General features: G+C 36.7%; 4 protein-coding genes across 5 annotated transcripts; 2 read left to right on the forward strand and 2 right to left on the reverse strand.

Annotated features, from left to right (window-relative positions):
- The first annotated feature begins 2,135 nt into the window (after positions 1-2,135).
- Positions 2,136-4,508, forward strand: LOC114350746 (uncharacterized). Its single transcript, XM_028301658.1, has 3 exons — positions 2,136-2,620; positions 2,990-3,227; positions 4,131-4,508. Exons 1-3 carry the CDS (start codon positions 2,535-2,537, stop codon positions 4,293-4,295), a joined length of 489 nt encoding a protein of 162 aa, XP_028157459.1. The 5' UTR covers positions 2,136-2,534; the 3' UTR covers positions 4,296-4,508.
- A 157-nt stretch (positions 4,509-4,665) lies between these two features.
- Positions 4,666-10,400, reverse strand: LOC114350739 (serine/arginine repetitive matrix protein 2). 2 transcript variants are annotated; one of them, XM_028301653.1, is made up of 7 exons: positions 10,193-10,400; positions 7,731-9,032; positions 7,337-7,649; positions 7,001-7,144; positions 6,556-6,631; positions 6,159-6,473; positions 4,666-5,553 (listed from the first exon to the last, which is right to left on the reverse strand). In XM_028301653.1, exons 2-6 carry the CDS (start codon positions 9,022-9,024, stop codon positions 6,315-6,317), a joined length of 1,986 nt encoding a protein of 661 aa, XP_028157454.1. In that variant the 5' UTR covers positions 9,025-9,032; positions 10,193-10,400; the 3' UTR covers positions 4,666-5,553; positions 6,159-6,314. The 2 variants fall into 2 exon arrangements, with proteins under 2 accessions (XP_028157454.1, XP_028157453.1); XM_028301652.1 differs by having other exon boundaries at positions 4,666-5,550; positions 6,156-6,473.
- On the reverse strand, positions 9,071-10,194 carry LOC114350740 (phosphatidate cytidylyltransferase, mitochondrial). Its single transcript, XM_028301654.1, has one exon. It carries the CDS (start codon positions 10,158-10,160, stop codon positions 9,150-9,152), a length of 1,011 nt encoding a protein of 336 aa, XP_028157455.1. The 5' UTR covers positions 10,161-10,194; the 3' UTR covers positions 9,071-9,149.
- A 387-nt stretch (positions 10,401-10,787) lies between the features above and the next one.
- CSN6 (COP9 signalosome subunit 6) lies at positions 10,788-15,690 on the forward strand. The gene is made up of 6 exons (XM_028301643.1): positions 10,788-11,161; positions 11,280-11,411; positions 11,491-11,642; positions 11,803-11,968; positions 12,785-12,978; positions 14,595-15,690. Exons 1-6 carry the CDS (start codon positions 10,900-10,902, stop codon positions 14,733-14,735), a joined length of 1,047 nt encoding a protein of 348 aa, XP_028157444.1. The 5' UTR covers positions 10,788-10,899; the 3' UTR covers positions 14,736-15,690.
- The last annotated feature ends 1,449 nt before the right edge of the window (positions 15,691-17,139 follow it).

The raw sequence follows: 17,139 nt of genomic DNA on the forward strand, positions 1-17,139 counted from the left end.
CGCCACTGTAGAGTAAGGTCCTGTCAATCGCCGGGGGTGCCAACTGTTAAGTATAAAAACGATATCCCTCATTAGGTATAAAGGCGCAAGTTTGTGAGTGTGAATGCTTTCACGTCTAAACGGCTGGAGTGAATTTAATAAAATTTACTATGGAGTTCTTTTCGTCTTCGGCACTTTTGCGATTTTGGTTAAAGTAACTAATAAATAGTGTGCTCACAGTTTATTAAACTTTGGAAGTTCTGAGCATAATTTAATATGGAGTTAGCTGACACCCTGGATTAACACATAATCAATAATAATACAGTTGACCCTTAAGTTGATTCTATGATTGGTGATTTTGTAAAAGTTAAAAAATTATATTTTTTCTCGATTCTGCACCAACCTTTAAAAATACACTGCATAGAAATAGTATGAAATCAGATAATTATTATTCAAACGAAACAATATAACTTGTCATAACTGAGTCATTGTAAAGTTGTGAAACGCTTTACAACTACATATTTTGAGACAAACTGAACAGTTTATTATATCCTATATAAATTGAAGCTTGTATACCTAAAATTCAAAGGAAGAAGAGGTCCTTTATTAAGAGCGTTGTAGCAAAAAGTTGGCGTTCGAATTTTAGGTTTTTATTGCTTGACGTCGCGTAGTGAGTGCGCAAACTGCATTTATCTGTACAATTTCAACGCTGCGTTGACTAAACGATCTTAATCCGTAGTTGTATCGTACCTAAGACAGTACATCATACATAATAATAAAGAAATAATGTATAATTTACCTATTTGATTTTTTCTCAGATCAGACTTTTAGCAAAATCAANTAGAAAAAAAAAAAAAAAAAACATACGGGTCGAATTGAGAACCTCCTCCTTTTTTGAAGTCGGTTGAAAAGACACTTCTTTCTGGTCTTAAAAACTTAATTAATTTTTAATTACCTGTAAATTACGATTTTTCGTTGCATTATAATTGAAAAAAGTAGTTTCATTGAGTTGATAAAATTGTGACGTCACATGCTAGTATTGCCGTACAAAATCTATGGGAGAGTGTCGTTTTGACAGTTTTAAAAAGTACGTCAATTGATTGGTGGTGTCAAATACCCTATTATAGATGACCCACGCTGAACTGTCCCACCAAACTCAATGACAGGGGGGCGCTACCATCGTTCAACTATATGGATTCCAATATGGCAAAAATCTGAACCAGCGATCCGGTATTGACGGTGGCGCCCCACTGTCAATGTCATCGACAGGACAGTCCAGTATTTTGGAACTATAACTTCATTTAATATTTGTATGATGTAATAATAAAAACAAATGAATCACTAATCAGTGCCTATAGAAAATTAGGTCTTGTGATGACGCCAGACCATTTTTCACAAGTTCCTGAATGTAATGAATATTGTAAATATTGACAATGATCAATCTTTATTTTTAAAGACTGCCAGTATTTTTACCTGTAAACATGAAATAAAACATTGTTAATAGATTTGATTGTTTTAATTTAACCTTACATTGTAAAACCTAAGTAATATTATAAATCATACTTGATTTCCACAATGAAGAAACAAGTTTTGTTATAAAATGAGATAGCATCTATTTAATAGTTTAATAAAATAAGCTTTCAGATGTCATGTTCATTTTAATTTGTGTCCAAATAAAATATCTTCTTCAGTTAATTTCTTCATATTAATTGATTACCACTGACCAGTTAGCATAGTTTTTATTGACTATAAATAGCTTGATAGTAAAAAAAAAATGTTCTACTGAGTGCCGAGTTATTCGCTACGTCTATGGACGCACGCAGGTCCTCCTCTGGTAGACATATTTTGTAAAATTACCACGTGTGTGCATACCTGTGTTAGGTCATCTTCGGTTAGAGCTCTATACAAACGAATATTAGTAGGTAATCTTATAATCCTATTAACGTATCAGACAAGCGAATGGTTTCCACCGATTCCCGTTCGTGTCGAATGATTACCAAAACAAAGACACGCGACGAGGAAACGACTTATTGTATAAGTAGCTCAACGATCAACAAGCGACTCTTCATATCATAACACTATACTAGTCTCATTACAACGAGGTGGCCATGAATCAGTAATTAGTGGGATACTTTATATAAAATTATTGATGTATGATGCATTTTAGGGAGTTACCGGGAGTTTTAATGGCAATCACCATACCAAATAAATATCTGGAGCTGTCTAAAACAGGTCCGTACCACCACCAACTTCCTATACTTACCTACATCAAGACTTAGATTGTATGTTTTGTTGTTGTTGTCCGACAGAATAAGTAGCGAAAAGCGACAGATTAATAGAAATACATTTTATTGAGTCTTCTATCAGCTCACAATTTAACTTTCGATAAAATTGACAAGACTAGAACATGGAGCCAATTAATAAAAGATACAACACCAAAACAAAAGTACTACAAAACTATAACTCATGGACACCGTACCGCCATCGCCCCTACGATATAAAGGTTCTCCCCGAAGCATATTCCTTACCAGTCGTAGGCAGTAACAGCTACCACCATGTCCTCGTTCAAGGCCATGTTCTGTGACCTCTGCATCGTCCTGTTGGTGGGACTGACCGTGGTCCTCGCCGAAGAAAAGCCAAGGTAATAAAATAGTTACATTCCTAGTTAATAGCTTTACCTTCATCATGAAGCATCATCCCACTTAACATCGGGTGCGATTGCGGTCAAATACCCGCCTTGTTTTGCATAAAAAAAACAAAAAAAAAGCACAACTTCTCCGTGTCTCAAATAGTACCGCATTTAAAAAGTGGAATAGAATGCTTGGACGAAATCTAAGGATAAAATCTGGCAGACACAGATACGGGCAAGGGACTATTTCCACCTCTCATTCCCACTGCTGCAACTCCTGTGTAGCCTGCCTAGCCTGGATCTACAGCATTAGGGGCAAGGGAGGAAGATCTGGAAAAGTATATCTAGCAGACAATTAATTATGCCGTGTTATATTTTCAGCGGAACAGTCGCCGTCGACGAGGGCCCTAAAGGGAACTGCTCATGCGGTGGGTTCCCGACGTCGACCCCAGAAGTGGACGCGGCGCCTCTACTGTCCCAGACGCCTGGCCTGATCGTGAAGTGTGACGATGAAGGTGGAAACACATGCAAGAGCTTGTGCAACGCTCTAGCTACAGCTACTAAAGCAAAGGGACCAGAAATCTTGTGTAACAAGCTGAAGGATGCTACTGAGTTGAAGGTAGGTAGTTATGTATTTTTTTGGTAAAATCATCGCAACTGAAGTCCGTTATTTGGAACTTTTTCCTGCGGAATCCCTCAACGAACGATCAACTATTATCACATAACAAATTACTAAAGATAGCGGAATAGTGTCAAAATATGGTGGGATCTATATTCCCACTGTGTTACTAAGGAAGGTTTAAAGGTCTCCTTCACATGGTAATACATTTTTAGGGTTCCGTAGCCAAAATGGCAAAAACGGAACCCTTATAGTTTCGTCATGTCCGTCTGTCCGTCTGTCCGTCTGTCCGTCTGTCACAGCCGATTTACTCGGAAACTATAAGTACTACAGTGATGAAATTTGATGGGAATATGTGTTGTATGAACCGCTACAAAATTATGACACTAAATAGTAAAAAAAAGAATTGGGGGTGGGGCCCCCCATACATGTAACTGAGGGATGAAAATTTTTTTTCGATGTACATACCCGTGTGGGGTATCAATGGAAAGGTCTTTTAAAATGATATAAAGTTTTCTAAAAAACATTTTTCTTAAAGTGAACGGTTTTTGAGATATCAGCTCTCAAAGTCGTAAAAAGTATGTCCCCCCCCCTCTATTTTTATAACTACGGGGTATAAAATTCTAAAAAAAATAGAGGTGATGCATGCTAATTAACTCTTTCAACGATTTTTGGTTTGATCAAAGTATCTCTTATAGTTTTTGAGATAGGTTGATTTAACTGTTGCTGCTACGGAACCCTTTGTGCGCGAGCCCGACTCGCACTTGGCCGGTTTTGGGATTAAAGGTTAAACATACCATCTCCATACTAGGTACTTTAATCTAAAGTAGAATAAGTTCTTTACAACATTGTTAATGGCGCGCTTTGTGTGAAAAATATTCAATAAAAATCTTTCTTTCGCAGCTGTCAGCATTTTACAAGATCTGCGACAAACCCTGGGTCTACGCCGAGATGACAGCCGAAGAGCCGCTATGCTGCGAAACCAACAAGGTCAAGATCTGCCCGTCAGTTGAAAAACTCAACGCTACGTCAGCAGTAGACGTGATTGACGCCAAGACCGTCATGTAAAGGAATTATGAGGCCTACAATAGTAGTTTAGCTATGACGTATCATTGATGTGATTGTTTTATATTCTTAGATGTAATTAGCTCTGAATAAGCAGGCGCGACTGAATAAACTATTGTATGCAAGAACGAAATTGTTTATGTTTTATTTTCATACATTATACGTCAGAAAACTTGAAATTAATTTGTCATTTAGCAGACTATTCGTAACAGGCGATTTTTTGGCAATTTGAGGCACAATTAACTAATAGCTACAACCTTAGGAAAAGAGCTCATTAAAATATTTTTTAGGTCGATAAAAGACAGTTTGGTTTAAATAAAATAAATGAAAGTAAATTTAAGAAGAAGTTTATTTACATGAACAACATTTCATGTTTCTGTATATACGATTTTGTACAATGTAACAATAATTACCAGTAAAAATACGCTTCATATCATAATAATCACATTGATCCGATCAAGAACGGTTATTGGCTAATTTTAACAATATGGAAAAATAAAAACATTGCTAAAAGATTACGACGCGTACTGTTCGAAACATAGTATTAAAATACTTTTTTAGTCGCTATGACTATTGTTCTGTTTTTCTCCCTTTAGCGTTAATACGCCTTTAATTTTGTATTGCATTAGATAATAATCATGTAAAAAGCCATAACGATTACTACGTTACCAGCGTATTCGTATAATCATAATTAACTAAGTCTTAATATAGGCCCGTAATTTATTAGATGAAACGATACTCAAGTTTGAATCTACACTCGAGAAAAGATTCTAGCCTGTATTTGGCCTAGATATTGAAATTCAACAAACAGACAATTGAGAATCAATATCTATCTCAAAATTAAACACGAAGCGAATTGAGACATTATTGCTTTTTAAGCATGAAAACCTTGAATTTCTGCTCTCACTTGAAATAAAATTATATTTAAGTGTCGTTTCATAAAACGAGCCAAAAAATTTCATTCGTCGACTGACTGATTCTATTACCAAAAACTATTTATAATATCTTTCCTGCGTCCAATCTTCTCGTAAATACGTTATTGCGGTGTACATTCGAGATCCTATTTGAGGGGTATGAGCTATATCTTAATTAATTACATAAAATCTACATAAAAGACAGCATTTACTGACTTAACTATTCTACTGGCTGAAGCTCGCGGCTCTAAGCAGAGGACGGATAGCTTGTTGTATTTTTATATTTCTTTACACATATTCGAGACAAACGAATTATTGCTTGTTGTATATTAGTCAGTTTATTATTAGGGGCCGTCCATATATTACGTCATTCTAAATTAGGGGGGGGGGTTTACTCCTGGGCAGGTTATAGGATACTTAGGAATTCCCACGGGAACGGGAATTAGCGGGAAAAATCTTTTATATGAAAATACTAAACCGCTTAAGTTTGACGCTTGAAATTTGGCATGCAGGTATCTTAGTAAACTTAAAGCTTAGTTACAACAGGATATTGCAAAATTCCCACGGAAACGGGAGTTAGCGGGAAAAAACATTTGTATGAAAAAATCTAAACCGCGTGATAGATGAAAGGGGATGAAACGGGATCCACGCGTACGAAGTTGCGGGCGGCCGCTAGTATTACATATAATACTAGCTGCCCGCCCCGGCTTCGCCCGTGGTACTTACAGTATTATACATATAAACCTTCCTTAAGAATCACTCTATCTATTAAAAAAATAAAATATAAGGTGATTCTATAACCAAGTGTTTTAATTTTGTCAAACTGGTAATGACGTCAATTTTGGGAGAAGGGGGGGGGGGGTCATTAAAAAATGACGATAGGATGATTGTAGGGGGGGGGGGGGTCAAAAATCTGAAAAAATCGATGACGTAATTTATGGACGGCCCCTTAAAACGACAATAATAGGATAATAAAATCTAAATGTTGAAATTTAATCAAGTCAATTTCACAATAGAAGCTTATATTAGGCAACACACGCTGTCTATGGAATCAAACAAGCCGTTGCTTAGTTGGTACAATATCCATCATCTGCTTTCGCCCTACATTTTACAGGTATTTTGCTTCGCCGCGTGAAAATCGGGAGTCCAAACCTTGTGCCTTCTTGATTATAGACCGCTTCTGAGCCTCGTCGAATCTGTTCACCTGCAGATCTACGTCACGGCTGAAGGGACGACGTTCTTTCTTTTCGTCATCTTTTTCATCCTTCTGAAATACACAATTTTATGTTAGAGGCACAATGAGTCATTAATGTAAACTATCAGTAGAATTAGGTGATTTTTAAACATACCTTTTTCTTCTTCTTCAACTTCTTTTGATGCATATCCAATAAACTTTCATCTCTTTTATGCTTCTTTTTGTGTTTCCTATAAAAATAATATTAAATAAATCAATGCTCTCTTAATCCTACTAATATTATAAATGCGAAAGTTTGTGTGGATGTCTGGATGTTTGTTACTCTTTCACGCAAAAACTACGGAACGGATTTTGATGAAACTTTGCAGTATTATTGTTTATAACCCAGAATAACATATAGGCTATAATTTATGACGATCTGTGACAAACTAAATTTCACGCGGGTGAAGCCGCGGGCAAAAGCTGGTTTAGGAATAAGAATAATAACGCACAAATTATTAAATTGTTTATGTTCTATTTTAAAGTTCAGCAGAATAAGAAAGATCTTCTTTTTTCATAGTATTTTTTTAAAGTTATATTATTTAGTCATTGTAACTTACTTGACTGCCATCTCCTGCTGCTCATCTCTGCTGGAGATGGCGCGGGCCCTGGCTTCCCTCTGCAGGGCGGCGTCGGAGTCCTCTTCCTTGGCTATGCCGGCGGCTTTACGCGCCTTTTCTTCAGGGGTGTCGGTCCAACTAGATCTGAAACATGCTAGGTGATGAGTATGCCACTAGTGATGAAATGCAGGCTTTTTAAATAATTAATTAAATTAATTTTATATTGGAAAGGTAAACAACACAATACATTATTTTTACAGTGGAATACCCTTCTAAATTGGTAGAAATACTCAACAGCTCCATAAACAGTGGCTAAAATATTCCAAAATTTCTTACCTATCTGACATATCAGGTCCCTCTTTGGCCCTGAAGCTGCGTGCCTCCAAGCCAAGGTATTTAGCTTTCCCTTCTGGCAACTCCAACATCCATTGTTCTCTGGACTTCACATTAGATCTGTCCAATGAGTGGCCCTCCATCTTCCTTATCTTCATGTCCAGAGCTCTCTCTTCAAGATGACGATGAGCATCCGACCATTTCTCCTCTGATCCTGAAGGAAGGGGTCCAATTCCCATATCTTCATCAGAACTCACATATTCTTGAGGATCTCTCTCTGAGAGCACTTTCCTCATATTCTCTGGAATTGACGGCCCTGAAAATTTAAAAGAACATTAGACTTGTCCCTAGTTAAAATGAAGTATGTAAAAGAACAAAATTGTATGAATAGGATTACCTATATGTTTTGGTTTCCTGTCCAAGTGAGGAGGTAAAGCTGGTCCTTCCAAAACTGGAGACTTTGACCTTGAATGTTTATCCAAATGTGGAGGCAAGGCTGGTCCACATACATCCCTCTTACTATCTGATTTGTGCACTGACCGTTTCAACTTATGTCTTAAGTCATTTGGGTCTATCTCATACTGCTCCTGGGAGTCATCATCGCTTATAATTTCCCCCTCTTCACCACTTTCTTTCTGACTATTCTTTTGAGTCGAAGACACTTCTGGCACACTGTTAAGCTCCTCAGCTTTAGTGTTACTAGGAATATCAGTGGTGCTGCTTACTTCAACTGTGGCTGTATCTTGCTCACTTTCTTTGCCAGACTTTGAGTGCCTTTTCTTGTGTTTCTTTTTGTGCTTTTTCCTTTTTGATTTATGCAGTTCTTTTTCTAAATTTAAAAGCTTAGCTCTGAGTTTTTCATCATCAGAAGAGTCTATTTCGCTTGACTCTTCGGATTTTTCTTTGACCACAGCAGGGATTAAGCTGTAGTAAGAGCCTGGTTGCACTTCATCTGACGGATCACTATGTTCTTCCACAATTATAGGACTCTCGCTCTTTCTTTTCCTTGATTCTGTAGCAGGAGGTCTATAAATTTCTGATCTTTTACTTCTATGGTCAGGAGATATTGATTCTAAATCTATTGATCTACCAACTTTTTCAGGATATTTGTCTTCAACAGTAATATTACGCAAGATTTCCTCCTTCATGTCTCGTTTGCGTTCAGGTGATCTTGCAGTTCGTGGTCTGGAAAGTTTACTTTTTTCTCGGCTATCACCTCTTTCTAGAGGTTTAGCTCTACTTCTTGAATCTACCTCATGTCTGGGTCTTTCATGTGATCGTCTATCTTCTCTAGAATTTCTTCTTCTAACTGGCGATATTCTTTTGGCTGGGGAAGTTCTCCGGGTTGGTGAGCTTCTTTTTACCAGTGGGCTTCTTCTTACAGGAGAACTTCTTCTAGCAGGCGAGGTTCTTCTAATCGGTGAATGTCTTCTTCTACCTGGCGAGTTCCTTCTACTTGGTGAGTTTCTGGAGTACCTACTCCTATCACGATCTCTAGCATGTTTATCAAAACGATCCCTTTCATTTCTGGATTTTTCAAAATCCCTACTAAACCTTTCATTTTCAGGCCTGCCTCTTACTGATCGTGTACTATCTTCATTGCGCCTACTTTTATTTGAATCATCTTGAGGTTTGGATCTGCATTTAAATCTACCAGTTTCTGAATCACTGCTAGATTCGTCTGAAAGCATTTTCCAACCTAAAAAAAAGAAAAAAGGATATCAGTATTGAATCAAAAAAATTTTTTATTTAAATACTAACTTTATTTTGTACAAGTGACTTAGGGTTAGGTTTATTTATATACAATATAATAGAATTAAAACATTTTTGCTATTTTCTTAGCACTGTAACGGATTGATTTTATCACTCCCGCCGTCATTATTCCTTTCAAAGATTGCCTCACACTGGATTGCCATACCAAGTCTTTGAGTATTTGTCTCAGAATCACCGCACAATCAATGTCGTAAGCAACAGCTCGGAGAACATCTTCCATATCCTGTTGCAGACCTCCATGGTTCCAGAATTTCACTATCCTCTGTTGAGGCACCATGGGCAGTTGCATCAAATGATGTAATTTGGTCTCTGGATGAATGTCCTGGTGGCATTGTGCATCTCCAGTAGGAAAATCCACATACGTGTGAAACTGTTGCAGGATAGGTATGTACAATTCCCTAAAATTCAATAGTTGTGGCTGCACTATATTTCTGACTTTATTCTTATTCTCTCCAAACGTCATTCTAAAATCTCCAGCGTAACTCAAGTTAGAAATGGCAAAATAGAAGTCATATTCAGAAAATGATTCGGGTAGAATAAGTAGTGCGGTGTGAACAGCTGATCTTAGGTTGCATTGCAAGGCATTCTGCAACTGCGAGCTGTTGGTTTGTTTGATAATCTCCACTGGTTTATGGAGACGACCTGATAGATATAAATCATTCCAATCAAGAAGATCAGCTATCAGATCTTTCTGTGAGATTACACCATACTTGATTGTGACATTTTCTTCTTTCATTTCAACTAAAGTGTTAAAATAAACTTTGGCACCCCAATTTTCTTGGAATCTTGCAATGAAGCCTTTGCCAAGGTACCGAAGAGCAGAATAATGAGACGGGTTCATTTCGATGTTCGCTCCGTGCCATCGATGAGAGTTTTCGACGCAGTAGATCAAATCAATCATGTTGTGTTTCTTTTGGTTGCCAATTTGAGGTTTTACGGCCGACCCGTATGCAAAACAAAACGTAAAGTTTTGAGGGAATTTTGACAAAATCCTATAATACAATGGTGAAACATCTTTGATCACTCCGACTGCTTTAGCTACTGTTGATGCCATGCCAAAATATTATAAAATAGGGAACTGCTGACCTGACTTTGAATTGCACTGTCTTCAATATTTTTACAGTTGCCGTTTTCCCAATTATACAGATATAGCACAAAGTTGTATGGATGTCTATACTGTACAAAACACGCTGATCTTTGCTTGTGTCATCACTTTTTAGTGGTATTAAAATTATTAACCAAAAAATTGATCTACAGACGAGAAAAACGACAAAATCGACTGGTGTGGACTTATCGAAACTTCCATAGACAATTTTTTACTTTTTTTATTTAATGACGTTTATCGTCAAAGAGTACATAATTTGATATACCGAAAATACTTTGTTGCAGTCGTTTAAATTTTAAATCATGAGCACGTCTTGAAGTCCAGCGTCGACGCGTGGTGTTTAGTTTTCTAAAGCTGTAGGTTTTCTTCTTGAAGATTATTATTCGGATTGTTCTACCTTGCATGGGGCAACACCACAACAATGGGGCAGTCATTTAATTGGTTGATAACTAATTATTAGGCAGAATAGCTCTGACCTTAGCCTATTTTTATAAGACCAAAATAAGAGAAATATCTATGGTTAAAATTAAAATTGACAAATTTGTCAAAAATGTCAATATTGTCAATGTCATCGCGAAAAAATATTTTTGTGGTTGTGTGACAAAAAAATATTTTTTGTTTTGTGTAAAAATAAGCAGCACGTCGCATTTAATTTGTTTACGTGAAGATTTAAGGAATTAATTGCAAAATGTCGAGCGCTGACAGAATTGATTTTGAAATGGAAGTGGAAGTAGAGAGTGCGTCTTCGGGACCGCCAGTAGATGCTCCTAACCCAACATCCCCGGCAGCACCTGCTATCCCCAGCGGTGTTGGTGGTGGTGGAGCCAAGAGTGTGGTGGTCACCACCGCGACAACTGGCTCGGTGACAGTTTCGCTCCACCCGTTGGTCATTATGAATGTGTCCGAGCATTGGACGAGGTTGAGAGCACAAGAAGGTTCACCACAAACAGGTATCATATAAAACTTTATTTAATTAATTGATTTATAATTACTAATTTAACTGAGGTACCTACTACAAAGTTGATGACTGTAGAAAGCAGATATATAAGTTTTTTTTCTCTTTTTCAGTTATTGGAGCACTTATTGGCAAACAGAAAGGCAGAAACATAGAAGTTATGAACTCTTTTGAATTAGTATTTAGTGTTATTGAAGGAGACATCATTATAGATAGGGATTATTACAACTTAAAAGAAGAACAGTGTAAGTATTTTTTACTAAGATAGATCTGAAAAATATTTTTACAGATTTGGATACTCATTTTTAATCTGTTTCTTTTTAGTCAAGCAAGTATTTTCTGACATGGATTTCCTGGGCTGGTATACCACTGGAGAGACTCCCACTGAGCGAGACATAGCAGTTCACCGACAGATCTGTGACATCAATGAGTGTCCTGTGATGCTTATGCTCAACCCCTCAGGAAGAAATGGGGAGGTCAGTACTCTGTAAAAAGTATTTAAATCTCAATTTTTCTTTTCTTTTTTTTTCTGTATGTTTTTGCTAACAGCTCCAGGACTATGAGCAATTTGTTCTGTGAAGTTATCAATTTACTTGATAAAAAAAAAACTAACATTTGTCCTATTTTATTTTTCAGCAACTACCAGTGGTGCTGTATGAATCTGTGATAGATGTTGTTAATGGCAGAGCGACCATGTTGTTGGCCCCTCTCACATACACATTGGCAGCGGAAGAAGCTGAAAGAATTGGTGTGGACCATGTGGCTAGAGTGTCATCTGGTGAAGCTGCTCTAAATAGTTTAGGTAAATAAATATACTTTCCTTTATTACATGAAAAATAGAATTACTTCATAAAAACTGTTTCCATGTGTTAGGCGATTATCACACTGCGCCGCGCTCCGCTGCGCAAGTACCTCAGTTTGTATAGAAAACACGCGCGGCACAACACACTGACAACGCGTCTGCGCGCGGATCGCGGCGCAGTGTGATAATCGCCTGATGTGCAGCAAAAGATAGTTGAGCAGTTTCATTATTTAGATTTTGACTTTATTTATTTTAAGAAAGCTGTATCAACTGTGTTTTTTTAAGAGCTCCAGTTTATCATGATCTGTGGACAACAAATAATTATCTGAGAGCTCAATAATATTCTTGACTCACAGCTGCTGTGAATGATGTAACTCATATTTCTGAACCTTTCTATAGTCATACCAATGATTGTTGGGTTAGTGACCAAATCAAAGGATCACTAAATAGTGTCTACTTTGGTACTTTTGTTCACCATTCAACATAATTATTTCTTTACATTTTTATCCAAGTCCTATTGTAGCAATTTCTCCCTTCTAGGATTGCCACAAGTTCTTTTTAGATTTGATGCATTTAGGCAATACAATCACAAAAAAAAATCTTCAGGGCTTTTGCTTGCAGTCAATCATAGATCATAGGTAACTCCTAAACTATTTTAAATCCACACCTAAAATTCATCTTTAAAATCATATAACAAAAAAAACCTTCAGGGTTTTGCTTGCAGTCAATCATAGATCATAGCTAACTCCTAAAGTATTTTAAATCCATACCTAAAATTCGTCTTTAAAATCAAATAACACAAGGCTCAAATTCCAGTGGCTGAGCATCTAACAGCGCAGCGCTCAGCTATCAAGATGTTAGTGTCCCGCGTGCGGGCAGTTTTGGCAACGGTGCGTGCGATCCGTGACGGCGTTCTGCCACCGCGCCCAGGCTTGCTGCGAGAGGCGCGCGCGCTGTCCAACAGGCTGCCGCTGCTGACGTCACAGCAGTTCCGCACACACTTTTATAATGTAAGTGTTTCATGTAGGTTGAGTTGCATCACCTTAACTTTAAGTGGTGCTTTTTTGTTATACAATATCAACAAATTTTTCTTGAATTTTTAGAGAAAAGTGCTTGCTTCTATTTGGCCTAGTTATCATACACTGCTGCTGCTGGACATTATAATATGCTACACACATGCCTACACCAATACCATAGCTGGGCACCGTTAATCAAATAGTTAACTTCGTTAATCGTTAAACCGTTAATAAAAAAATTAACTTCGTTAAACGTTAAAACGTTATATTTCGCAAGATTTAACGCAAGTTAACGTTAATCGTTAATCCGTTAACACATGATAATAATAAAACGAAAAAAAAAATATGCACGGTTCAAATAATTTCGAAAGCTTGTAACGCGCATGGAATTTATTCCTCTTTTATGTTTGCGCTGCAAGCTTTCGAAATTATTTGAATATTGCATAAGTACAATTATTTTTTTCGTTTTAGTACAACTGCATTTCAGAATAAAACCTTGTTTTTAAAAAAGTTTTTTAATATTATAATTTTATTTTTATTATTAGTGTCTCAATCTCAGAGCCTTGGTTCAATTACAGTACAATTTAGCACCAAAGTGCTCGAAAAGACAAATCCAACAAACCCAAACTCGATAAGTTTCCACCGTTTCGTTTAGGAATTCCTATGGCCACCTCCTGACGCCATCATCAGACCCCTGGATATCATCTAGTACTAAAGTGCTCGAAAAGGTACAAATCCAACGAACCCAAATTCGATGCGATTCCGCCGTTTCATTTAGGAGTTCCTATGGCCACCTCCTGACTCCACCATTAGACCAGCTCAATAGTACCATAACATTGCATTGTCATCGTACTTACATAAGTATAACAAATTTCAGCTCAATCGATTGAAGAAAACTGGTCATAAATTCAGTTGCAAGATTTGTCCCACATATACTAACAAGTGAAGTCAATATAAAGCTTGTAAATAAATAAATAAAAAATATCGTTTTTTATACCGTTTCGTTAGTGATCTGGTTACAAAAACTGTTGTTTTGGGTTCTGGAAGTTCTGGAAGCCCGAACATACTTGTCAGAACGCGGTTTTCAGCGTGCCTGCTGTATATTTTTGGTAAATAGTAGGTACTGTATTACGATTCACGGACTTAGGATAATTTAACGGAAGTTAACGAGTCCGTTAACATTTTTTAAAGTTAACTTAAAAGTTAATCCGTTAATAGAAATGTTAACTTCGTTAATAAACGATTAACGAGTTAATGCCCAGCTATGACCAATACATGCTATTTCCTCAGCATCCTGTCTTCAGCTTGAGCTTGATAGAATACAGTTCATCAATGATATCTAATGATAACTGTAATCTAGCTTAAATTATTTGCTATCAAGCCTAGTCATCAGATCCTCCACCTTGACAATGGCTTATTACATCTGCTTGGTGGATATGTAAGTTACTTGAAACAAGGTTATTTTATCCAGCTTATTTAATTATCCTGCGATTCCCTAGTCCCCTATGACTTATTGCAACTTTTATTTATGTACTTAAGTGATACTCACACTAAATTCATCCATCCATATACAACACAAATGTGAAACCTCACACCATTGTTTGTTACAGCAATGCAACGACGTCGCTCTAATGACGTACCTAGGCACAATCACCAAAGGCTGCAACGCCATCAACCAGCTAGTGAACAGGTTCAACGTGCTCTACGACAGGCAAGGTATGGGCCGGCGCATGCGCGGTCTGTTCTTTTAGGCGGACTCTAATATCGTAAACGATTGCAACCTCAATGTAAAAACAACAAATGTGTAAGCGCGTCAATCGATAATCGAATGAATTTGTATTAATTTCATGAATTAGTTTCGAGTTCATTTGATTTAATCACGACACCACGGTAAAGAATTCGACAAATAATGTGATGGCGTTTGTGGTTGAGAAACAACATGTTGTAGACCGAATGTTAAAAAATATTCCTGGGACTCTATCGCAGCGCTACCTACCGGGTCAAATTATGAATCTAAAACAGGGATGCATAAACCGCGGGCCGCATGTGGCCCCTGTGCATGTTGATGCGACCCGCCACCGATCTAATAAAAATAAGAAATTACAACAACCTGAACCTTTATTCAGTTGTTTTTATTTTCTGCGGCCCGCTTTTAGCTCATATTCTGCCCGAGTAGCCCCTGGTCCAAGTAAGGCTGTGCCTCCCTGATCTAAAACCCAGACAAACATTCTAAAAGTGTCTAAAATTATTAAATTCGGTCAGGTTTATTTCTTTGACCGGCGACGCCTGTTTACAAAATCATCGGCATTTCATGTAACATCATAAAAAAAAACAAGTACCGTGAGATAAGCGCTTTGCCTATTTTGCAGTCTGTCGTCAAACAGACGATCCAATCATCAGATCTCGGCACAACTTATTTGTAATAGTTACGATATTATCCGCATTTAAATGACATTTATGATTACGCGAATGAACAGCTCTCAGTGGACTGAAGAAAGTGTTTTTTCTAATAACTGAAGTGTATATTGAAGTCATTATTTAATATCATTAGAAGATACTGAAGTTGTCTCAATTTCGTATGTCGTGAGTGAGACCCATGGAGGAGGATTTGAAAATAATGTATGCTACTATGATGCATGAATGGAAATTAATTAATAGTAGCGTATATTATTTTATAACTAAATCAAAAGAAACCATGTCGCAGTGTATGTAAATGAACAGTGTAGGTTTTTAATAAATATTTTAATAATCTCCTAGCTTTTATTGATTTATCCATAAATCATAATTATTATAATCGTTTTCCATTAACTTAAGTTTATCGGGATCGGTTCAGCGATTATTGTTTTTGGGCAAAAGGTTTTTTTAAGTCAAACACAGATTTGTGACGCAATAAGTTTATTCCGCATCATCCAGATTGAGTATTTTGTAATTACACAAAATTAACAAACTTTGGACACATTGAGATTCATGCTGTGGAAGACCTTGTGAAACTAAGTCAGTTGTCTTACGGTACGCGCAACAATAATGAAAACCCAATCAAAAAGTGCTCGACTGACCAATAATACAATTTCATAATGATCCTAGCTAAATTCAAATTTATTCTAAAAATGAAAGCTTCACCCCCATATTCATAAAAGTTTAGTCCCAACTCAGTTTAATTAAAACATTGTTTTGTCTCTTTTCATTTTAGAGTAGGCGCACACCGTTGATTTTTAGTTGGCCGATAGTTGTGCCCGATTTTAAATTGTATGAAGAATCGGCCAAATCGAATCGGCGCACGGTGGTCCCGATTTAATAAAACATGGACATTGATGCTAGAAGCACGAAATTTTTTTTGATGGTTACTGCTATGATAACTAATAAGGCAAAAAAATATTACAATCCTACGACGTCTATTTCGTAGTAAAAAAAAATGGCATGTATTTAAATGATCTTTTTAAATTAGCAAAAACGGCAAATAAAAAAATCTAAATGGTCATCTATTTTAATGATTGATCCTCTTTCTTTGAGACATAAAATAAATGAAATCGATCGATATTTTAACCTCTTTTGAACTACGCAAAAAAAATTTGAGATGTAAAAATTATATCTGATCGTTACTTGTTGGTCCTCAAATATAAAAGAAATGAGCACCAAATATTCAATATTGTGATACTTTTTTAAATAATTCGATTTGTATAAATTATTTTTTGTCTATATTGGCAATTTTTCGTGGAAATATTTAATATAAAAAAATCGATTTTTCAACCCTCGATAACTCAAAAGTACGCAGAGATAAGTGACAAGTATCTTCGCATGAAATACTCAGAATCACTTGTTTTATAACATGTGTGATCGGTATCTTGACATCGTTTAAGAATTTTGAAAAAATTACAGAAACGTAATTTCTTCCATACAAAAAATATCTATATATTTTTTTTTACTACGAAATAGACGTCGTAGGATTGTAATATTTTTTTGCCTTATTAGTTATCATAGCAGTAACCATCAAAAAAAATTTCGTGCTTCTAGCATCAATGTCCATGTTTTATTAAATCGGGACCACCGTGCGGCGTAGTGTGCGCACTCCCATACATGCCCATACTGATCAACTGCCCGACTAAACTATCGGCCGACGAAAAATCAACGGTGTGCGCCTACTCTTANACTGTGCGG

This window comes from Ostrinia furnacalis, unplaced genomic scaffold (genome assembly GCF_004193835.3).
Source record: "Ostrinia furnacalis isolate ACB-3 unplaced genomic scaffold, ASM419383v2 OfSCF0963, whole genome shotgun sequence".
NCBI lineage: Eukaryota > Metazoa > Arthropoda > Insecta > Lepidoptera > Crambidae > Ostrinia > Ostrinia furnacalis.